Below are 24,861 nucleotides of genomic sequence, written 5' to 3'. Positions count from 1 at the left end.
TGTAGCATGACAGTGAATGTGTGATTGACACAAAATTAATTACAGTGATTGTAATGTGTTTGGTAAGTTACTTGAAAATGACTGATTACACATTACCCATTGTAAAAGTAATCACATTGCTTAACTTATTACTTAGCAGCAAAAGTAACACGCTATATTACTTCTTTCGTTACTTATTTTTGGCACTGTCCAAGAGGCTTTTAACCAACTCAAAATCTTTCACACCCATATGTTGCATTATTTGTTTTTAAACACCTGTAGAAATAGAAAATGAAATGTTTGTGGTTAAACAAACAGCCAGAAGTCCCAACCTTAGCTTCACAGACCCTCCAATTTTCAACAAAACCAGCATTAGGTGACTCCTTGAATGAATCCATGGCTACTGTTACCAAGCCAGCTAAGATATAGAGCTAAGTACACCCAGCATGTATATATTTTTAAAGTCGCATTTCTCCTCTAGCCTCTTAAGACCTGGCGTACACATGCGTGGACATCACATTTTGGGTCATATTACCACATACTCGTTAATTCTGCTTAACTGGGGCCTTATGGTCACGTATGTGGACACTTACATTACCATCTAGTGGTGTCAGAAGAGTACAACACACTACAGGAAAAATTCAAAATAGCGGAGAGCACAAGGGAAGGTTCGGGGCCACTCCAAACACAGACATCGACAAGGTAAAAAGCCCAATCATATTTCATTGCTTATTCTGATTTAGATATGCATAAAAAGCATTGTAAGTTTGCCATGACATGCAAATTTGACAAAAATGTGTAAAAGTAACGATTTAGTATGCCACTAAACATGATGTACACGTATGTGTAGAGAGGGACTTAGTTTGGCCCGACAGCCCCCGTCCGTGGGGGCAACAGCGCCCCCTATAAATGAAAAACGTCTCAGGGCAGTTAAACAAGCATGGTGTCATATGACACACCGTTTTGTTCAGAAGAAGCTCAGCTATTGAGCCAGCACAACCATTTACAGCTCAACAAAACACAAGTCAAGCCAGTTTCCATTTATTTACATGGCATGGGGGATGAATTGAAGATAGCCTGCCTCATCGTCCTCAATGTGAACACACAGTCTTTGTCTCCATCTAGTGGTTGAACTGTGCCATTGTGACAGATTTAGCCAACAGCACTACTTTCTAGAGGGTGTGAACTTTCATTAGAGGTGTGAACCATCCAAATTGACCAATTGGTTCCCGAGATATTGATGCTCTTCATGAAAATATTGCATGGACTAGCTGATATCAATACGCAACGCATGCGCAGATGTGTTTTTATGGAAATTCAGACCGAGTGTCCACATATGTGGACATCATTTTTCTCTAAAAGTACATCATGTCAAAAGATGATGCTTAGTTTGTATACTTATCAGGTTCCAATAAGCCCAAATAGCAAAGAGAAATAAAAAATGCATATAGGAGGTTATAGTAGTTTGTTAACTGAACAAAGATGCCACACTGAAATCAACCCTCCATTTACCCAGGTAGACTCATCTCAACTCAACTCAACTTTATTTATAAAGCACTTTAAAACAACCACAGTTGAAACAAGGTGCTGTACACAAATAAATAAAACAACACAGGAACATAAAACAATTAACAAGAAATCAATACTAAAATAATTGTTTATTGTTTTTAAAACTAATTAAAAACAATAAAACAATAACTAAAAACAAACCATAACACACTAAAACAGGAGCAGAGTCTCATGCACGGTTGAAAGCCAAGGAATAAAAATGGGTCTTAAGACAAGTTTTAAAAATGGACAGTGAGGAGGCTTGTCTAATGTCAAAAGGAAGCTCGTTCCATAATTTTGGAGCGGCAACAGAAAAAGCTCTATCCCCTCTGAAATTCCGCTTTGACCTCGGTACCTCCAGGAGCAGCAGATCAGCTGACCTGAGGCACCGAGCAGGAGCGTGGGGGTGAAGGAGCTCAGAGAGGTAAAGCGGGGCCAGACCATTTAAAGATTTAAAAACAAATAAAATAATCTTAAAATGGACTGTAAAATGCACAGGCAGCCTGTGGAGGGAGGCTAGGATGGGAGTTATGTGCTCCCTCTTACGTACTCCAGTTAAGAGGCGAGCGCCTGCGTTTTGCACCAACTGGAGACATGCGATGGAGGACTGACTGACTCCAAAATAAAGTGCATTACAGTAATCCAGCCGAGATGTGATGAAGGCATGGATTACTGTTTCTAAGTGCTGTTGTGCAAGGAAGGGCTTGACCTTTGCCAGCTGTCTAATGTGAAAAAAGCTGGACTTCACCACAGCACTAATTTGCCGATCTAATTTAAAATCACTGTCCATCGTAAAACCTAAGTTTGAGACTGTTGGCTTTAAATAATTTGCCAAAATGCCTAAGTCAACAGGGGGGGGGGGGTTCACAAGGCCACAAGTAATGCAGTGTTACTGGGATCAGTACAGTGATGTTGTTTTTTGAAAATACATCACTGTTACTGCCTAACACTGGTGATGAAGCAATATGGCACAGAAAAATAACCTATATCAGACTTTGGATACACAAGAAATACTTTTTTGTAGAATCATGTGACTGTTGGTTTGGGCTTTTTATTGGAGTTATTGATGACAATAAAAATGTAATTAGCAATAAAAGGCAGTAATACCACAGTGTAAAAAAACATTTTACAAGTAAAAGTTCTGAGTGTATTTATTAAGTAAAAATATTTTATACATTTTTACTTAACTTAACTTCCTAGGAAAAGTACTGGAGTGTATTCACCAACATTTACTATTAGTATTAAGAGTGATCATTATACTAAATGGCCTCTTCCAAAAAATGTTTTTATTAGGCAAGGCAAGGCAGTTTTATTTATATAGCGCATTTCATACACAGTGGCAACTCAATGTGCTTTACATAAAACACACACACACACACACACACACACACTAATAATAAAAACACAGTACAAAAACATAGAAACAGAGAGAAATAAAATACTATAATAGAGCATTAAATATAAGGTTGCAGCATAAAATAATGCTTTAAAATCATTAAAAGGACATAGAGTGCAAATGAAAGATTACAATTTAAAGTGCTTTAAAAGTGCTCAATCATAAGCACAGGAGAAGAGAAGTGTTTTTAACCTGGATTTTAAAATATTCACAGTTGGGGCTGATTTCAGTTCTGCTGGTGGTTTGTTCCAATTGTGTGCAGCATAACAGCTAAAAGCTGCTTCACCATGTTTAGTCTGAACTCTGGGCTCCACTATCTGACCTGAGTCAGTAGATCTCAGAGCCCTACTGGGTTTATATTCTACTAACATGTCATTCATGTATTCTGGACCTAAACCATTCAGTGATTTGTAGACTAGTAGCATAACTTTAAAATCTATTCTATAGCTGACTGGGAGCCAGTGTAAAGACTTTAGAACTGGAGTAATGTGCTCTGATCTCTTTGTTCTGGTCAAAACTCGGGCTGCAGCGTTCTGAATGAGCTGCAGTTGTTTAATGCTTTTTTGTTGGAGTCCAGTCAGAAGACCGTTACAGTCGAGTCTACTGGAGATGAAAGCATGAATCAACTTCTCCTGGTCTGTTTGAGACATAAAGCCCTTCACTCTGGACATGTAATTAAGCTGATAGAAGGCTGTTTTGGAGATTGATTTGATATGACTGCTGAAGGTCAGATCTGAGTCTGTCAGTACGTTATTATGGCGTTACATGTAAACAACTTTTTAATGTTATTGCTGTTTGACCAAAAACTCATTTTAACTACTATACATACTGTTGGATCATTTAATCTTCAAAATTTCATGATGCTGTATTTGTTGTTGTTATGTTTTGTATGTGAAAGATTAATCTGCAAAAAAAACAAAACAAAAAAAAGCTGTAAGTGGAGTCCAACCAACATTATTTTCCTCTGAAATGTAGTAGAAGTAAAAAGTAGCACGAAATGGAAAAACTCAAGCAAGGCACATAAACCTACTAATAACAGTGGTTGATTAAGGTACTTTGTTATTTTCCACCACTAATCCAGTTTTGAACATTATCAAACAGTAGAAGAGACATCCGTACATTTCATAGTATGACAGCAAGAAATGACTCAAATGCATGACTTTACAACAGTAGGTTTAGGAATGTGTTTATAATGCAAAGTGTAGGAATTCACTTCCTGTGCTAATAGCTCCCAGGCCGAGTGTTTTTTTTCTTTCTCTCTCTCTGCTGGAGTTCGTTGATCTGTTATGAGAAGAATTTCCCATCAAAAATAGCTCATAAAGGCGTTTATGTGAACTTATGTGTGTGTGTCTCTCTCTCTCTGTCGGGTTAGGTCAGTTCTTACAAATAGTAGTACACACCCACTGTCCCAATAAATGAGACTTTCTTTTCTGCACAACGTGACTTTGATAAAAATAACAAGTTCAGGATTCCACGAGCAGCATGAGACATCACCTGCCCCTGACAGCCTGTGCAGAAACCCACAGTGATCTACCGATCTTCTCTGTGAGTGTCGAATCCATCTTATTTTTCTTCCTCACTTTCATTCAGACGGTTCCACTCGATCACAGCCTTTATTCTCCCTGAGGAAAGCAAAGAGGCATGGCCCCTGATCAAAACTGTTATTCTGAGAGATCATATGTGGACCAGTGTTTTAAATGCATGTTGTTTTCAAGGGGAAAGGGTTTTTAAGAACAATAACAGATGTTACCGGTACCCACTAAAAGCACCCAGAGGCTCCTTTTGCCTAAATCAAAAAAATTAATTCAAGGACCCTTTCCAGTAATGTTTAAAAAAAAAAACATTATCAAGTCTACAACACCAAAAAACAATTTGTTATAACACATCTGTAGAGCCCAGTACGCTGTATCTTGTCAAACAGAAGAGAGGTGGGAGGTCTTTAAAAGGGCTGTCTGTCAGCTGAGACAGTTAGTCTCGGTTTGAACTCACTCTGTGCAGGAGGAGCACATCAGGCAATGCTTTGAAGAACAACGCCACATGACGAAGTGTCAAATTTACTTAACAGCAAATTCTTTTCTGTGGAGTGGAACTGAATATATGAAAAGGATCTCTTTGCTTCAATGTGTGTGACAGAGGAGTCTGGTACGTGTTTTCCATTGTCACACACGTACCAGATGACCATCCTTGTGTCTACCCTGATTCAGAGCAAAGCTAAGGTAGGTGAGAACTTTTCTATAATCATTGCAGTAAAAAAGCTCACCACCGACTCCGTCTTTGTGCAACGCAAGAAAGAGTAGTGCATGCTTGTGTTGGTCCGTGAATGAAGTTTAATGCTTGATAGAATTTTTTGCTGACCTACATACAGATATCATGGACAGCATGGAGAAAACAAATCATGTGATAGGTGACATTTGCATCATGTGCTCCTGGATTTGCCACATACCAGTCACATCAATAGTTTTATTAGATTACATTAATTTGATTATGTGTCATTATCAGTCATTAAGTGGGTTCCCAATATCCCAATAACAGTCCCAGGCTGACATAATAGTCTTCCAGCTCACATGTAAAGTCTCGCTCTCCTTTTTCTCATCTCCTTCAAATGTCACTTTTACCAAATTATTAAAATTTGCTTCTATAGTTAAAACTGGGGTGGCCCAAGATTTTTTTTTCCTGGTATGGTCCTGGAAATGAAATGCATGCACATACAGCTTGGATTCATGGCAAATCATGTCACATAATCTTTAAACGAGCTGCGTGGAGTTTACATTTCATAATTCAAATGCCTTAGGAGATAAACAGTACAGCCCAGCAGTATATGAGGAACAGACAACAAAATATGAAAAGAATACTTCTCGTCACTTGTGCCTTTCAAAGAATTGTCTTTTGTGTCTTAATACATCTCAGAAGTCGAAGAGGCAAAAAATAGATCATGTCTTATTGTTTCAATTCAGTGTTTGGCTGGCATCTGTCTTGACTATTTGTTGCAAAAATTGCATCAAACTGACAGGTAAAGAGAGTAAAGGGGATGATTATTAAGGAGTGCGGAAATTTTGCCCCCAGTGTGAGAAACATATGCTTGTCACCACGTTTTAATCCTGAGTAGAAGGATAAAGTCCATCTGGAGCCCATTTTACTGTTGCAGTTGCCAAAAGGTGCTTGGTAGCAGGCATCATAAGTTACAAGAGAAGTGCGGACATGTTGCTCTCCTGGGCCATGCTCCTATGTTAGAGGGCACAATTTGACCACAACTGGACACCAGATTCGGTCTCTAACACCTGGCTAGGTTACTCTGAGGTCAAGCACAGTTAAACATCCGTCAGTGATGGTGTCGCAGCAAAGAGGCACATTTCCCAAATTTTACCAGGACCCAAGTCGCATAGCAGAACTTTAACACAAAAATAATGTGCAGGGGTAGAAAGACAGTGCTGTTGTTATTATAACTGAGCAACATTGTACTTTTTTCTGAGGGCTGTAAAGTAGATTTGGGAAGGAAAGGCAAAAGTTACTTACTCAGATGCCCACTCTTATACTGTTATAGCACAGTTACAAGGAGATTACATTTAAGTTGGCTTTGAACATTGTTTTCCTTGTAAAATAGTGTATAAGGATTTAGGAGGGATCACCAAATTAGGGAGACTGCGATGTGGAGTGCTTGAAATAGTTAGTCAGGATGTGAGATTGGTTCTTTCAGGAGGTCAGGGTTACTAAAGTTACTTTGGCAGTTTTGGCGTGCATGATTTACTTCAGTAGGCTGAGTAATGTCTAGGTCAACTAACAGTATGTCTGATGAATGTATAATTTAGTGCTCTTTTCCCGGGAGGAAATGCTCGTGTCTGTGTCAGCCCCTCCTCGAAGAGTTGAAGGAGGTGAAGATGATCTTTGGTTGTGTCAGTTGCAGGTAAAGTGTCTGTGTGTGCTTATGTTCCTGAGCTTCCCTCTGACTATGGCTGAGGTCCCTGGTCCATGCAGACACTCCATCACTAGGGAGCACCTGCGGACAGTTGGGCATTTGGTAGGTGTTGAAACAACATTAGAAATACTTCTGTTTGACACATTATAGGCTGAACAACGCTGTTGTTTCTGCAGATGGATAACCAGTTGAGAAGTGGGTGCTCGATAACCTACACATTCATAGAACAGAGAAGTTTGGTAAGGTAACTTTTAATTTATGTGACTGTTTCCTTCTGCAGCCTTTGATTTAAACTTTCCAAATGTTCCCAACTGTTTCACGCTTTCATGTTTGTTACCTCACACTCTGATTTCCCACAGAGCAAATGTTGCTTTGTAAAAGCTGCTTTACCCTGGATCCTGGAGCTCCTCACCACCCACTTCAAATATAACAGGGGTTCAGTCAATGATGGCTACGTTCAGTCCTTGAGAGCTCTCATCCTTAACATCTACTCTCAGAAATGTGTGCCTCAGATAAATGAAGAAGTTGAGGTGAGTGAATGTCAGAGCTCTGAACTTGCAGGCTGTTGTACAAGACAGAGGAATTATGTATAATATAAGAAATATGTGATTTGAGAAACTGCCCAGCATGAGGAGATAAATCAGGAAAACTTTTACAATACTCGTGAAAATATTTAAGATAAGTGTCTTGGAATCTGCCGCAGGATAAGCCAGAGAGTTTCGAAATGCTCTACAGAGGGTCTCCTTCAGAGGCACTGCAGAGGGCTTCAGAAGTGCTGTCTGTTTACTGGGAGCTAGTGACGACGAGCGACACACCGGTAGACTGGAGATGCCAGCATGAATACACAGAAGTCATTAGCTCCACCACAGAGTTGTCCACAGAGTCAACCACACAACACTATACAGGTGGGAAGGTCATCCTTTTGGAAAGTTCTGCAATGAATTAAGTGTGGTGAGCGTGTGAAATCACAATCACATATGGTTCTCTACAGACAGTTATGGCAGGAAGTCAGTGAAGGCTTCTCAGACACGACCAGTCAAAGACCTGTACAAGCTCGGCTTCATCATTGCCTCCATCTGCGGAGGACTGCTGTTCATACTCACGCTCTACTGTCTCATCACACAAAAGGTACCAGTGCTTCTGTTTTGTTGATTCGAAAATCACATATGCGGTAATAAAGTTTATGCATGCATGCATTCCAGTTATATTGCAATAAAGTCGGCCTTGGCAGCCTGGCTGTGCTTTCTGGGGCATTCCCTCTTGCAGAAGTACAAGCCTTTCCTTCCTGGTAAACAATGAGCACAACAAAACAAGGTGGAGTCCAGAGTTAAAAACGAAAGCAGCACATGCACAAACGTGTAAATTCAAAACAGTGCATTTATATGGCTATTGGCGCCATATTATTTGTTGTATGACTCAGAGCAGTGATTTTCAACTGGCCGCCGCTCAGAATCCACATTTGTCCTCATTCATTAGGTCTCAGTTAACATAATTAACCTTGACTAAATCTACAATGTAAAAAACAATGTATTGTAAATTATTTTGCAAAATGCATACTAGATTAACAACAATGCTTTTATACCCTAGTAAAAACATGAAAGAGAAAAAAGACGTAGTACGAGCAAAGGAACCCAATAAAATAAAAGCACTGAAGCAGTACCAGCCGCAGTTCAATCCCAGTAAATAAATAAAAAACTCTCTAGAAAGCAATAATATGCTAATAGTCCAGCTAAAAACACTTGGTGTTTTGATAAAAAGTGGAAAAAGCAGAATCAATTTCTTGAATTACAACCTGGCTTTGGTTTAGTTATATTTGATCACAATACAGTTTGTACTCTTGTAATAATTTGTCTGTGGGGAAATCAAACATGCCCACATAGCTGCTTACAAGCCAACTAGAGATGTGAGGAACGTGCATGTTATGGTGTGAACTGATAAAAGCTGGGAATGTCTCTAAATGTCTGAGGTGATGGTAGACAAGACTGTGGTTATGTGTTTAGGGTTTGTCTTGTCAGGTTAGATAAGCTATATTTTATTAATGCTTGTGGAGAAATTTGTGTTCTGCATCTGCGTACTGCCAACCAGATAGATATTTAGGAGCATTGGGAAGCCACAGCAATGAACTTGGGGATTAACTCTCATTCTGAGGCCAGCGATTTGGTCAAGTAATTGCAGGAGTATTGCTAATGCCTGTAGTGCCACATGAACATGCAGAGCTTATGCCACACCAGAACTGCAGAAGGCTTACGTCAGTGACTTTAAACGTAGAATGACATTAAAGCTCCACCAAGTGGGTGGGTTAATGGCAAACAAATATCTCTTTTCGAGTAGTTTGAGTAAAGATATAGCAAGATTCTTCTCAGTAAAATGACTATTTTGAGGCTTTTATTCTTCCAAGCAAATTGTATGGCCACAGAAGCAATAATAGGGTGATGTAAGTGCTGTATTTAGCTCAATTAAAGGGGACATAACATGCTTTTTGTGATTTTCTGTTATTTTTATACTGTTATGATGCCAGATTTCTATGTTAAACATAGTCAAGGTTCCACAACTTGAGGTGAATCGATATAAAAATGCTCCCTGAAAGTCAAATGTCTAGGCTTCAACGTGCTCTGAACACTTTGTTTGCAAAGTTACCTCTACTTCCCTGTCACACTGATATCAGACTGTTTGCATGCCCACAAGTGGCCATCTGCTCCCTGGCCTTTTTTGCTGAGGTTGTTCCATGTGTTGTTGGTATTGTCCACTCACATATTCTGGATTGGATTTTGGCTCAAACATTTACGGATGTAATAGAGAAGCTGAAACTTTGAGTGAAGAACAATAAAAAAAGAAGTGAAATCGTACAACTACTGTTTTTTTTTTGTTTGTTTGTGTTTTTGTTGGGGGTTTTTTTTGGAGCTGGAGGCATTAACAACAGTAGATTGTTAATGCAGCCTCCAGAGCTGGTGGAAGTCTGCAGCTACCTGAATCTAAATGAATCAGAGTAGGCTCGTCAGGAGTGGGCTTTAAAGAGAGAGAAGCTAGACATTCCTGTCTCAGACAGAGAGTGAACTGAAAAGAGCCAGTATGAGATAAATAATGAATCTTTTGAACTATAAATCATGCAATGATATTCCAGTAGATCCCTGGAATATAAATATAGATCTAGAAATGTGCATGATATTTCCCATTTAATGCACAGCATTCCCTCAGAGCTTAAACAGCAGTCTAACTCAACTTTAACCTGCTGAATACAGACACATGTGGGATTGATCTATTTACATCCTTGTTAAGCTAACTGCATATTCTGACATCATACAAAAAGTACAGTTGAGGGGATGCTGTAAGTCTGGCAGTAAGTGTACAGAGATTGATAGAGGGTTTGATGAGGTGCATAATTCTCCACTTGGAAGAATGTCTGATTCATATTTTTAGGCTGCTAGTCATGTGTGCTCTTGTATTTTTTTAGTCAATGACTTTTACTCTATTTACTGTCTTGCTTGTTTTTCGCCACAGTGCATGGGTAAATATTGCCCTTCAAACCTCCCCTTAGGGCCCAGGCTCCTAGCACAGGACCTGCTTAGACTTTGATTAACATAATCTGTGTGCTCACTGTGAATGCGTGACTGCAGTCACAGTATGCAGGGTCTTAAAATACTGTAAGAGTAAGTGGACAACATTTTGGGCAAAGTTGTTGTTTGGGATAGATGGATTTCTGTGGGCACTTAAGTGCAGTTCAAATCACATTGACCCCCTGAATTAAAAACTTCAGAGTCAGCATGTTTGCATCAGTTGCTTTATCCCTTTTTTGCACCCTGAAGCCTGGATCAGCAAACATAATTAATTGTCATGTCACATTAAATTGTTTTAATTTGTATTTATACATGCACAATCATTCTTTAATGGCTGTAAGGTGAATTAACTGTGTAATTACTGTATGCGGCTGGTTTTTCGGTATATTTGCAAGAAGAAATCCTACAAAGTAAAAGTAGCCAGTTTAGTTGAATTCTGTCTCCCATGCAAAGGCAGATGGACCAAAATTCGGAGCTATTTCGTAATGTATAGCAAGAGGGGCCCCCATGAAATATTTCACAGCTGTATCTTTGCCATTAACTGCAAACCATGCCAGACATATGTGAACTCTGTCCATCTGCACACATTTTGGGCACAATGTTAATATCAAACATTTACTGGAAGCAAGCCTATAAACTGCATGAAGGTCCAAACAGGAGCAAGACATACGGCTCTATTTAGTACCCAAGGTCAGACTTACATCTCTTTGAAAATACCTGGAATTCCCTTAGGTGCTGCACAATTTCCTGACCTGTGACCCCTTGTAACCAGGATCTAGCTTTGCTTTGTCTGCAGGCTATGAGAAAAAATAACGTAAACATTACACTGCCAAGTACTTTAAAGTGATACCCCACCCCAAAACTGATCATCCTAGTGTGAGACGCTCTCCTGCTGTAAATTTGAAAGCTAGCTCTAAAAAGTTTCTCTGTTAAGCAGAATGGAGACTGTGATTTAGCTTGGATTCATAGCAGCTATTATGATGGACTAATAAAGTTTCCACGATGGAAAAACATATTGAAACACCCATAGAAACTTTTCTACTTCCTGCAGAAAAATCTACATCTGCTCTGTTCATTCATACACTCAGTGTGTTCCAACTCTGTCATACTTTTGCCAAAATAAGACTAAATACAATTTTGTTTTTTGGTCTCAGTCTTTACACATAACCCTGCTATTCGCCTGCTTCCTGTTCTCTCTTCAGTCAGAGCTCTAGCTCATAGTTTGCAAGCAATTCAGCTGCTTCAAGATTTAAGAAAATATGTATGTTACCTTGTTAACCACCCTGTAGTCACTCACCATATGTGTCCACTGGTATGATTTCATGAAGACTTCTCTTTCCAAAACAGAAAACCCACATCCCTCACAGATTAAGATCATATAAAAACTCAAGGTAAGAATAAATTGTAAAATCAAATTAAAAATGATCAGGCATTTCTATGTTGATTGAACTCATCCTAATACATACTGTTGTCATCTGGATTAATGCAGAGACCAGCAGGACATAGAGATGGAGCCACAATAACGTAGGTACCCTTTTAACCTACATCAAAGAGTTATTGACAGTTGTAACAGCTAAACTCACACAGATTCAATTCGTTTTGAATTAAGACTTGTGCCAGGCTCAATGTAAAGTATGACTGCAGTGCACATTCGTCTTCAGATTATTTGTATTTTAAGTATTTTTCTGTCTCCACAGGCAGGAAAGAGCGCATCACTGCAGCAGCAGACGGAGGACTTGTAAAGCTGTACATTTTTTCCATCATAAGCAAGTTTTCATATCAGTAACGTGTGTATTGTATCATGCTGACCTGTTTAATCGGAAGCTTCGCTTTGACTGAGAGCAAAGATGGACCTGACTTGGAATAATATGCTATGTATATTATGTTTATGTGTTATCTATTGCAGGTATCTTTTCAAATTCACTAAAAAAGTTTTATTTTTACACTACTTATCTATGTTGAATAATGTGTCTCCATTTGCTATCACTTAACCAACTGTTTGTATTGTTGTTTGCCACATTTCCACAATTTTTATTTATTAGTTTGAATCTATTCAATCACTGTATTGATAATAAAAGTTAACCATCAATATCAAATCCAAAATGTAATGTTCTCCAGCTGTCCAGCTACCAGTGCACCCATTTATGAACATAGTGAAATCAGGTCTAAAGAGCCGCTAATAACCTCATTAAAGGATTTTAGGCCACTTTATTTTATAGCTCACATCCAGTTTGACATAATACTTTATGAGGAGTCAAAAATGCTTTTTATCTTTGGCAAGAGATCTTTTTGCTGCTTTGGAAAGCAGTTTACTTTCCTTTTATTATCAACTCACACTGCTAATCAATACAAAACCTAACATGGGACCAATTTTTAAAAGATATGAATAAGGATTTGTATATCCAGTATTCATTGCAACATGGCATGAATAATTTCAACATGAACTCTGGAGAATATTCTGTTATTGGTCAAACATTTTGAGCTGTTACTAGCAGAGAGGTGGAGAAATGATAGATGCACACCAATTGTTACTGAAGCTTTACAAGCGATGTCTTCACTCCACAGGGCGTGACAGGATTTGGTGGGAAAAACGTGCTACTACGGTTTACTCATATACACGCATGACATTTAATCACTACTTCCTGGAAGTGGCACAAAGGAGGATGATACTGAGAGGGAGAAAGAAGGCAGTGCATGTGCATTCCCTCATGTTGTCATGACTTTCACTCATGTTTACTCAGTGATGGTCCAGGCTAATGTTTTATAATAATAAATTGCATAATGTCTGAGTTTGAGAAGAATTGGACAATTCCCCTGTCAAAAAATTCCCACATGTTATCGTGTGCATGTGTGCTGGCCTCTATTTTGTTTTTGAAGAATCTGTGTAGGAAGCGGAGGAGGGGAAAAATACACAGCCCTACCCCACAGCCTCTGCATAACCATGCAGCCTGCAATATAACATGATCTATAACACACTTAATTTCACAGGCTACCACTTATCAGTGTGCAAACCACTGTTGCACTGGCAGAAATCCATTCTTCATCCCAAGACATTGCTCCATTACAAAACAAGGAAAGTATTTCTATAATTCAATTTAGTGCCTTTCTGCAGAGGATTAAAGGCAGCTGTGGAAGATGAAAAGACAAGTTGTCTTCAACAATAAATATGTGGGAACTGCCTAAGACCAGTTAGAATTGTCAAGAGGGCGTCAGCCCTTTTTCTCTCTCCCAACCTCTCCGCCTCTTTTACCTTAAAATTAGAGGAAACAGAACTTGTTATTGTTGCTAAAAATATATCAGTGTCAACAGTCAGGAGAACAAATAACTCTGGAAGGAGATTTATTTTCTGGGATATAATAATAGAAGGTAAATAGTGGTGGATTCCTAGAAAAATATTCACAAACAAATGTGTATTATATACAAATAAAATTGTGTCTATTCATATGTTAAAAATTTAAATTCTAACTTACTGACTTACTCATCTTTCCATCAAACACACTCAGTGATATACAGTAAAATACACATTGGCTCAACAATTACGCCTTAACAATATTTTTTTAAAGTGAGTGAATTTAAGATAATAAATCACAGTTACTTACTAAACAATAACTAAAACAATTAGATTACACTGAACAGTTTTGAGACCAATATATTTTTGCTGTCCGGCAGAAACCTTATATCTCCATATTTCACTATTTGTATTATTTTTTATAAATCAATGCAATTGGTCACCTTTTATGTATGTCCTGCGCCTGACAGCAACAATATGATTAGCTTTGTATAATTCAGAGGCTCATTTGAAGAGGAATATATAGATGCAAACACTTGATAACATAACATTAAATTTTAAAACATTATGATCGTACATTATACATGATATGGGGCTGTTCAGTCCCTGGCTCTTCCTTGCAGTGTTTTGAAGTGTCCTTGAGCAAGACACTGAATCCAAGGTTGCTGCCATGCATGGCCAGTGCGTTGCATAGCAGCTCCACCACCATTGGTGTGTCAGTGTATGTAAATGGGTTAATGAAAGGAAAAAATTGTAAAGCACTTTGGTAAATGGACACTATATGAGTAGTCCATTTACAATTTACCATATTCTATACAGTAGATTTATCAGCCAGCACAACCAAACAGTAAATAATGTTTTGAGTCTACATAATAATTTGTATGCAGAGTTGCTTAAATCGCAAACTTGCCAAATAACAGTAGTGAGAATCATTGTAATTGTTGCTATTTAACGTGTTTTTATCATCTTGTGCCACATGGTGGAGGCAAAGATCCAAACTGAATCTCTCACTGATGATTGGCAGTTTTACACAGGTTATATTTTAGTCAGACCAGATACAAGAACTTGTTGTCATCAGTTACATCTTATTCAAATTTGCAGTATAATTTTGCCAGAACACTGTGATTGATATTATAATTAGTTTGTTGAAAGGATGCCAGTCATCTGGCCATTCCTCATTGCTCTTTGGCATCCATATGCCTGTCATCTGGATATGTGATTATACAAGTGTGGTTTTTCCCGTTGACTAATACTGGAACTGTTCAATCACTTGGATTAATAATAGTAGCACTCATGACAGTTAAGGACACATTATCTAAAAAATGCGTTGATAGAGAGGACTGTGAACAATATAGATAAATAAGATAAATATAGATAATAGGATAAATATAGTGACATGAGACAGAAATTAGAGGTGTTACAGAGAAAGCAACACACTGGATGAGTGGAGACATTATCATTGAGGGAGATCAGGAAGTTTTACACATCGATAAAGGCAGCACGCCGCAAACAGTAGGCAGCTTCAGCAGGAATGTCTTTGGCACTGATCTCATTGGCATCCAAACGCAGCATTCTTAGCTGGGAGAAGTTTGTCATGTCTCTCTTGTGTCCACAGAAACTGCTCAAGGAGAACTCTGCAACACACAAGAGGTGGAAGGGAGGAGACAAATATGAGGGGAGGCTCCATGTTCTCTTGCAAGCAGCAACCAGTGTGCTTACATCACAAGTGCTAACAAACCAAGCCAACCATTATAAAAAATGTGTGCTGCAATATATTCATACAGGGACATTAAGTATGAGTGTGGCTAAAGCTCAGAGGTAGTGCTCACATTTCTACAATACAGCTATTCTATAAACCCCTGAATAAAAACATTCATCATTGTTTGGTTACACTCAGTCGTGGGTTTTTCTGTAGTTTTCATAAGTTGAAGTCAATTTTAAACGTTGCTTTACAGTGTAGTTTTTACTGTGTAGGGACTGAACTTGTATTTTGTAAAGTCTGTATTGTGCATTAGCTTTCACTGGACAAAATGTTTATGGAAAACCCCTTCTTCAGGCAAAGGGTATCAATTCAAAACCAGATGCATATAGTTTGTAAATCCTGATTTTGCTGTCATCTAGTGGTTGAAATTTTCAGTTGGCTGCATGCCCCATATCCACCCCTATAGTGCCGTGCATTGCCACATCACTGTTGGGCATGAAATGCCCTACAAATCCAAATTCAAGAGATGGAGATTGAAAAAATATGAAGTTGAAGAAAGTTAAACCACGGAGCTGGAGGATGTTAAAATTACAAAAACAGTTAAATGGTCCTGAGAAAACAAGGAAGCTAGACACATTATTGCAAAAATATGGATGAACCAGTGCATATCTAAACACCACTTTTGTTCAAAATCACACAGGCAACTGGAGTGCATTAAATCGCTATGGGACAGGTATTTTGCTTACTTAAACCTAAACACAGCAAAAGGGACTGTGACTGTCTATAAGAGACACACAACCTAAGTGCCTTTAACATAAATACTAATAAGCCATATCTGGTAATCAAACATCTTTCATTTTTGTCCTGTGACTTAACTTACCCAACTGGCAGGTCATGTTGGGAAAGGTCAAAAGATTTCACATTTTTGTGTTGTTAATTGCTTACCTCGTAACTGACAGAGGTGCAGAGTGTGTGTCCTGCTGAGCTAACCAACCCAATTACAGCAGTTACTCCTGAGTTAAGATTTTATGATATGATGTTAAAGATTAGAGGGTTTGAAATAAAAATAAAAAACATAAACAAAAATAAAAGAGAACCTCGACATTGAAAATCATGACTGCAGAGTCCATGTACAGTATTGCCATTAAAATACACTATAAGTGATATTAAGTGATAATAACTATTATCAAAATTTGTATAATCAACTTTTACACAGTTAATGACTAAAATGTTAAAACCTTTTGATGCCTTTTTTGCTTTTCAATTCAGATGAAAAAGTCTTATAATTACATAATACTTCTTAGTTATACTACAGTATATATTACTCTTATATTAGCAATGGGACTTTAATACCCTGAAAAAATGAAGAGGATCAATACAGTGACGAAAAGTAACATAAATTTGTCCATACCTTTGATCTTATTGGCTTGTAAATAAAGGTTCTCCAGGTTCCTACTGACAATTGGGATCTTCTCCAGTTTATTGAAGGAAAGGTCTAGCTCAACCAGCATGCTTATATTGAAGACATTTGAGGGAAGTCCTTTATCAGTCAACTTGTTGTGAGCTAACCGGATAAACTTCAGTTTGGGATACATGGTGAGGAAGCCCGCCGGCACACTCTCAATGTTATTAAACTCCAGGTATAGCTGCTGCAGCCTCTCGGGGAGGTTATCAGGGATTTTCCTGAGCTTGTTTTTCCTCATATCCAGCAGGGTCAGAGACTTCAGTCCCTTGAACACACCTCCAATGTCCTCTAAGTCGTTTGCTTGGAGCTTAAGGCTGGTAAGGTTTGCCATCCCCTCGAATGAGTTGGACGGGACTTTTGAGATCTTGTTGTGACCAAGCCGCAGTTCTGTTATGGACTTAGGCAAGTTGGGAGGAACACGGGTGAGCTCGTTCTGATCCAAGAACAGTCGGTCCAGGTTCTTGAGCTTGCTGAAGACATTCTTGCCGATCTTGTTTGAGCTGAGCTGGTTGTGGAACAAAACAACCCAGACTAAGCTGGTAGCGTTGTCAAACACACCATCCTGGATGCCTGTGATCTGGTTACCCTGCAGGTAGACGTATTTTATATGTGAGGGAACATAGGGAACATGCTGAAGGTTGCGGCTGTGACAGTACATCGCTGTTGGGTAGGTTGAGGGGCAGTCGCACTCCAGGGGGCAGTCCACGTCTTCAGCCTGCCAGCCTGCATGCCACCGCCGCCCTCGCAGATGGGACAACCACTGCAACTGGCTGTAACGTTGGCCAAAGCTCAGATCCACTATTCCCATTATGAGGAGGAGCACCACTGTCCGCATGATCACTAGTTGAAAACCCATGAAAAAAAAAGTACTTTAAAGTTGATAAGAGTACATTACAATCTGAAAAACTGTAATACACTGAGATACTGGTGGAAATGTTTTGCAACTAACACTGAATTATGCTGGTGTAACAATTTAAGACATTTAATTCTCTCTGCTCCACTTCTTAAACGTACAGTAGGTACAGTACACCTACCGGCTGGTTGATCAGAGATGATGCTTCCTCCCTTGCTCACGTTGTGTGTCTTTCTCAGACTGAGTGGAATATGTTGTTGGTATAGAGTAAATATCCCCCTCTCTTTGCAGCTGCAGCCTCAGCCACCCTGACTCATTAAAGCACATACATTTTTCCGCTTGCATGCAGAACCTATACTACAACATATCACCTCCAGCCATGTCAATATCAATCCCATCTGTGAACCAGTACAGACATCTGCTTTTTAACAACCTTGTTTTCCATTACCTTGTCATGCCTTATCATTAGCACAGCCACTCAAAGTATGGCTTGTTGTTTATTGTGCTGTGGAGGATATGGAAAGGGTGGGGGGGTTAAGGTATAAAGAATTTAACGAACCAGACTAGACTATAATTTGTGGTATGTTACTTCTCAGATTAAACAATGCAACTATGTTATAATTCAAAGTATTAAGTTACAGTGTGTTTCTGTGTATTATACTGAATGTTTCAACATGTACATAGTGTGACTAACCCTGTTATTTATTCACAATCATCCTCTTTTAGTTTTTTGCTTTCTCTGCTCCTGCCCCCTCCAGGTACTCCCTACTTTGTTAATTACAGTGTTCAAGCACTGGAGAAAGTTAACATATGTTTGTGCTGGCGCCCGCCGACAGGAGAGCACCATAATGTGTTCAGTCTACAGAATGGGCCTTGCCATTCATGTCCTCCATTACAACAGGAAAATAGGAGGCAGAGTATCAGAAATAGTGTTTGTTTTTTATTCACAATCTACTTCCCAGTCCCTTTGAGGAAATAAGAGACAAAGTGCTGATTTGAAAATGGAAGTCATTCAGCAAGTAATAGACCTTAATCACTAAACAATTACATCCCATTTAGGCAGAGAGGGAACCTGAGGATATACAGATGGGACTCTTTTGCTCAAAGGATTTGCCAGATTTTTAGTCACAGCACAACATTCTTAGGACAAAAAACAACAATAATGAGACCAAATATGCAACAGAGGGCGTATATTGTGTACATTGATCAACTCAAATTTTACATTATCCTATGTTCAAGAAGCTATCTCTATCAACCTGTGTTGTCAGCATTGTTAAAAATCAGAAATCCATTCTTGTGAATGTATCTAAAGTAGTAGTAATTTGTGGGGGAAATTAAAAAGTTTCCATGAAAACAATGTCTGTTTCAAAACTTTGATGCTGGATTTATCAGAGATTTATCATTCAGTTATGATCAAACAATGACCAAATATCCCAAATATCTGTCAAGACAGTTTTGGTTTCTCTGTTTGTGTCTCTGAATGTGCCACAAAGAAACTTAAAACAGGATGCAAATCCTGCAAGTATTATCTTGTAATTAGAACATCATGTTTAATCCAAAACAGTCAGTGCGGGTGTCATTTATTGATGGATCAAACCACAGCCTGATGCTTAAAAGCCTATATAGTCCCAAATATACAACAACGCACAATAAACATGCAACCTGAAGCTGTAACTACAGATGGGATAGACTATAATAAGGAAAACTAATGTTAACTTTAAACAGATTTTTGTATGTTTAGGTATATGTATGTATCTAATCTAAAGGAAGTGTTTCAACTTGTTTTTGCACATTTACTAGCAAATGTACTGCTGGTCACTTCTGAAGGCATTGGTTTTAGCTAGAATTTTTAAGCTAGTATTTTTCTAGCTATATCTTGACTAACTGGATTGACATGCAATTTTTTCAGAATGTCCACTTATCACTTCAGTTCATGACAATATATAAATCTAAATAACTCATCATATGTTTAATGCTATCATGGAATGAGATGCCAATGTGTACATGCTAAGACTTGAAAATGCTCCTTAATTAGCATTTAGCTAACTTAGCTAAATGAACTAAATGAAATAAAAAAATTAAGGTTGGACAGTTGGAGCATCCCACCAACATTTTAATGCACCAAACTGTAGATCAACAATCAATCTATGTTTTCATCAAAGGCCTTTCATTCGGTGCCTCCTTCATGGTAAAGTTAACTTTTAGCCACTCCTAACATGTTGTGTAATGAACATCATCTTCTTTAGTTTTGTGAGGTCTTCAGGTGAAAAATGGAGTGGACATAAAAATACCCAAAAGCAAACATCATCATCAAGTCTTTGTCACTATTTTTACATAGCCATACCTAGAAATATTTTGTCTGTCTCTCAATTCATGACAAAATGCAGTGGTGTTAATGGCAAAATCTACAGCCTTTATATAACGGGAACATCTAAGTCAAAACTTCACCTTCTTCTTTTTATGCCTCTTTCATTTTCATTGGCACAACTAATATAGCGAAAATATTAATTGAATTGATAACATGCCTTGAAAAACATCTTTTATTTGTTAGAAACAATTTAGCGGTTGCACATTTATTTGACTGTATGCTAATGGTTAATATCTGAAGGCTCAAACAACACGCAAAACCACTGAGAATATCAGCGAGATTTAATCAAGACAAAAGGATAATAGTGATCTTTCTCGCCTCTTCTCTCTCGTGCCTTACACTTTTGTTTCTATGCCTTTCACATAACAGACTTCATGCAATACTTTTATATCACTTCTTTGGAGAAAATATGCATGTAGAGTCCAGTTGGCAGCACAGTTTTGTGGATCAAATGCAATTATCACCTGTTCCAGAGGCACAGTTAACACGATTACTGCTACACATGGTAAGTTTTAGATGCTGCACTTCCACACTGTGGGAAGAAAACTCCTTTTGTGGTAAGAGGAAACACTTCTGACATCACGTCAGCATATAAAATAAACATTGGGGTTTTCTGGTAACAGTTAGTCAACAGGCAAATATGAATGATTTGGCAAACTTTTCTCAATAACATCCTCAAGGCGAAACATTTGCCCAAAAGGTTTTCAAAACTGTGAACACACTCTACATAACATAACGTGTGAGCTGATGCCAACAAAGCTCTCTCAAATGTCACACTAAGTATGTACATCAAAATGATAAAAAGCTGTGATGACGTGCAGCACATTCAATAGATTTTTGTTTCCTCTAGGGAGAGGATTTATGAAGCCCTCATGTAGAAACAGAATAATTTATAATGCATAGAGGGAGTTCAAAAGTCCTTAAAGCACATTAATATGCTGAATTTGAAAGAAAAAGACATAAGAAATAAATAAAAGCAGCTACACAGCTTGCATACCGTATATAATGAAGGCAATACCTTCTTCTACCAACTTATTGTAAGTATGTGTACTTGTGTTACCTGTTAAAAAGTCTTTATTTCACTAGCGAGGACTCTGTGTGGAGTTTTTTAGTTTTCTTTCTCCTCTTCAAGAGTAGAGGGTTAGTTGAGTCTTCAATAGTTTTGATTTTAATTTGATCATAGTCCACTCTCATTGTTTGCAGGGCATTTGTCATTTCCTCCTAAAAGTGACAGAAAAATCACTTTTATCATATATTACCAAGGTGAATACAGTTTGCAGGACAGTACAGTTTTAAATAAAAAATGATATTGATTTGTCACCAAAAGGCATGTAGTGACATATGTTTGTATTTTACAACAGATAAAAACATATCAAGAGGAGTTTCTCTGCTGAAAACTAAACTGCTTCAAAACCATAAACGCTTCTCCTGCCATCTAACGCATAAGAAAAAAAGTGACTCACAAGCGCCAGCACTTACCTTTACCTTCTCCCAGACATCTTGCTCCTCGTGCAGCACGCGGCTGGTGTGAAGAGGCGTTTGTGGGACCTCTACCGATTGCTGCAGTTGAGGGGGAATATGGATGAAGTCTTGCAGATATATTTCTAAACCAGCAGCTGCTGAAAAAAATGAAGCCTAAAGTACATGGAGATGCTTACATTAATCCAGGGATGGTTTATGAACTCTGTGATGCTCATTCTCTGGGTGGGCTCAGTTTTCAGTAAGTGGCAAATCAACTGTTTGGCTGCAACAACAAATCATCATCATCATCATCATCATCATCATCATCATCATCATCATCATCGTCAGTCAATGATCATACTGTAACCTGCAAACATAAGACATATATTTAGCTGTCATACAATTGCTGTACATACTAGAGCCAATCTTTACTTCCAAGTGTAATAAATCTAGTTCTTTGAAAACATTAACATTTTAAATAAACAAATGCTGAATTAAATCACAATGGGCAATGAATCCACAAAAAATAGGCAATCGGCACTATTAGTGCTTTGTTGCTATGACTGAAGCTGAGTCTTCTCTGCATACTGTTCATCATATCGGGACTGGGTACATGAAAAATGATGATGAAAGATGAAAGATGCACCACTTTGGAAAAATGTAGAGAGGGAAAATTACAAAAAAAGAGGGAAAAGGAGAAAAGGGTGTATTATTCCCAGGGTAAACATATTCACATTAAACAATTGCACACAAATAAAACATTTATTTCAATTTACAGCATGTCTTCCTCTCACCTTCCTCAGACACATCGGACCACTCCGTTTTGGGGAACTCATATTGTCCTTTACAGATACGTCTTTTCATCCCAGGAGATATTGCCAGACCCTGATGTGAGAAAAAAGGAGGATATCCACAAAGCCTGCATATAAGACAAAAAACAAGAAGTGACAAGAAGGATCAATAAGCGCAGCAACAGTAAGTTAGAGAAGCTTCAATGTGAAGGATGAGTACTATTTAACTTACAGAATGTACATAATGACACCCAGAGACCACATGTCACAGGATCTGTCATATTTCTCTGGACCAAGAACTTCTGGAGCTGGCACATTGTCAAGAGAAATGATTCAAATTTGAGTGAAAATCACTTCTGTTTTACAGTTAATGTATATATGATAGTACATACATAAAAAAACAGATGACTGAAGGTAATTAAAGTAGCACATATAGGATTTTCCATCCAGTCCACAGGATGAAACCTCCCATAACCCATTTCCATTTTCCAAAGGATGAAAACCATGTGCAGATTTTTTTTGTTATTGTTGTTAAGTCTCCACAGAAAAAGTACTCAACACTAAGAACAAAAAGCACATGGAAACAATGTCATCATTTTACAGCTGGTTATTAACAAGTACTACGCTGACACTGTCAAAATTCAGGGACAGTATGAAAAAAAATATGCCAGAGGCTTGTATTTTTTAATGACACAAGACAGTATTGTATGTTCTGTGCAGTATCAAGACAATTAAGGCTTTACACTTTACACAAGATGTTAAAAATCCCTAGACAACATTGAAAATATGTTTCAATACACACACAGAGAGAATGCCAAGACACAAAAATGTGTATAACTGAGATTATCCAGCTGATATGGTTGTTTCTGCTCATATATGACTGACACTCAGGAGTTTTACTCTGGCGGGAGCTGCTACATTTCTATGTCACATTAATCAAAACGAGAATACATATTCACAGCTGTGATCACCAAAGAGCACAGAGCTTAGTCTGTACTGATTAGATGGGATATTGTGTCACAGATGTGTGGGAAAGTGTGGGAATTGGGAGCAGCTGAGATCGTTCTGCAGGTTATGCAAGTGGTCTTACCAACATAGTAAGGGGTAAAGCATGGTGTTGCCAAAGAGTTTATTGTGGTGATTTCTTTGGCAAACCCAAAATCAGTCAGCTTGAGCAGGGCATCTGGGCTTTTGGAGGTGTATAGCAGATTCTCTGGCTGAAAGAGACAGGAACAGTAGTTAAGCTTATTTAGATGAGAATTTGGATAACTGGTCTTAAACCACCAGAGAAGCAAATCATTTCAAATATATAGAGCCAGTCACAACTTTGGATACACTTTGACTGGTATTGTACATACATATTTAACAAACAGCAATGTAAGAAAACATTTTTCTTTATAATGTGCAATCCTGTCCATTTGTTGACAGTATGATACAACATGATTTACAAAACATGTTAAAATTGTGAAGCAGTTTGCTAATTAGTTAGTTTTGTTTTTAATTTGTAATTTGTAATTTGTAATACAATGCTATATATTCTTCTTTGTCTCTCCATGGTTACCATCAGTCTTAATAATCCACTAAAAAACCTAAAATAATTAAAATTAATTTTCATATCTTGTGATTCCATTCAACTGTTACTTAGCATGTTGGACTTACATAAAGCAAATCTACAGTCATGTACAATAATGTCATACATGTATGTGGCAATACATGTGGTTGTTTTCTCTTGGCAAGTATATTAAACATACAATGCCCTGTATTCCTAAACACTGTAGTTTTTGTAAAACTATACTTTATATGTGCTTCAGTGCCACAAGAAAAATGGTGCGCAGTGACCAAATCAAGACTCAAATGATAAAAAAAACTTCTAAGGAAAACTTCCAGTGTTGGACTTTTGAGTGGAAAGAATTATTTGTTTTAGTTGGTGTCTGTATACCTTTCCTTTATCAGCTGCCATTCATTGTTTGCTTACTCCGCATATGTAAACAATTAGAGGTTTATTATGCACAGATTTTTTTATATCTCTCTTATCTCTGGTTTCACTCGTCATTTTGCCACTTGGCCTTCAATATTGGCTCTTTGACGTGCACAGGATATTAAAATGTCAAAACATAATCATAAGAGCATAATCACAATTATATTTACCACTTTCTTTTCAGAAAGGAATGTTTCTTTCCACAAAATAGTTCACTATTGCAAGTTACTATTTTTTAAGTTTTTTTCTCACATACATACAGCGAAATAATACCTTGATATCTCTGTGAGCAATGTTGATGGAATGCAGGAAATGTATGGCTTCTCCTATACTTTTCATGATGTCTGAGGCCTCTGAGTAGCAGGATAGTGAGGAAGAATGATATGGACATGATGGAGTGAATACAGAAACATGTAGATTAAACCATACATACAGCACCACATTTTGAAATTGTTAAAGTTATAATCCTTAAGATTCAATAAAGCACAGTGTAAGTATTGAGTATCTGAAGATTGCATTTTTAAAGCTATAGCCAGTAAATATATTAACGTTCTGTAAATTACC

The 24,861-nt window shown here is 38.0% G+C and overlaps 3 protein-coding genes across 3 annotated transcripts; 1 reads left to right on the top strand and 2 right to left on the bottom strand.

Annotated features, from left to right (window-relative positions):
• Positions 1–5,097: 5,097 nt before the first annotated feature.
• Positions 5,098–12,244, top strand: csf1b (colony stimulating factor 1b (macrophage)). Its single transcript, XM_062427710.1, has 9 exons — positions 5,098–5,139; positions 6,819–6,938; positions 7,013–7,075; positions 7,196–7,366; positions 7,540–7,741; positions 7,828–7,964; positions 11,738–11,781; positions 11,880–11,914; positions 12,088–12,244. The coding sequence occupies exons 1-8, from the start codon at positions 5,098–5,100 to the stop codon at positions 11,911–11,913; spliced, it is 813 nt and encodes a 270-aa protein (XP_062283694.1). The 3' UTR covers position 11,914; positions 12,088–12,244.
• Positions 12,245–15,158: 2,914 nt separating this feature from the next.
• fmodb (fibromodulin b) lies at positions 15,159–17,681 on the bottom strand. Its single transcript, XM_062427016.1, has 2 exons — positions 16,793–17,681; positions 15,159–15,313 (listed from the first exon to the last, which is right to left on the bottom strand). The coding sequence occupies exons 1-2, from the start codon at positions 17,679–17,681 to the stop codon at positions 15,159–15,161; spliced, it is 1,044 nt and encodes a 347-aa protein (XP_062283000.1).
• A 2,554-nt stretch (positions 17,682–20,235) lies between these two features.
• Positions 20,236–24,279, bottom strand: mapkapk2b (MAPK activated protein kinase 2b). Its single transcript, XM_062427114.1, has 7 exons — positions 24,259–24,279; positions 23,410–23,536; positions 22,552–22,627; positions 22,323–22,447; positions 21,726–21,811; positions 21,547–21,627; positions 20,236–21,288 (listed from the first exon to the last, which is right to left on the bottom strand). The coding sequence occupies exons 1-7, from the start codon at positions 24,277–24,279 to the stop codon at positions 21,142–21,144; spliced, it is 663 nt and encodes a 220-aa protein (XP_062283098.1). The 3' UTR covers positions 20,236–21,141.
• Between the last annotated feature and the right edge of the window lie 582 nt (positions 24,280–24,861).

The sequence above is a fragment of the Scomber scombrus genome, chromosome 10, assembly GCF_963691925.1.
Source record: "Scomber scombrus chromosome 10, fScoSco1.1, whole genome shotgun sequence".
Taxonomy (NCBI): Eukaryota; Metazoa; Chordata; class Actinopteri; order Scombriformes; family Scombridae; genus Scomber; species Scomber scombrus.
The sequence above is the reverse complement of the archived record's forward strand: the minus strand, read 5'-3'. Positions and strand labels throughout refer to the sequence as shown.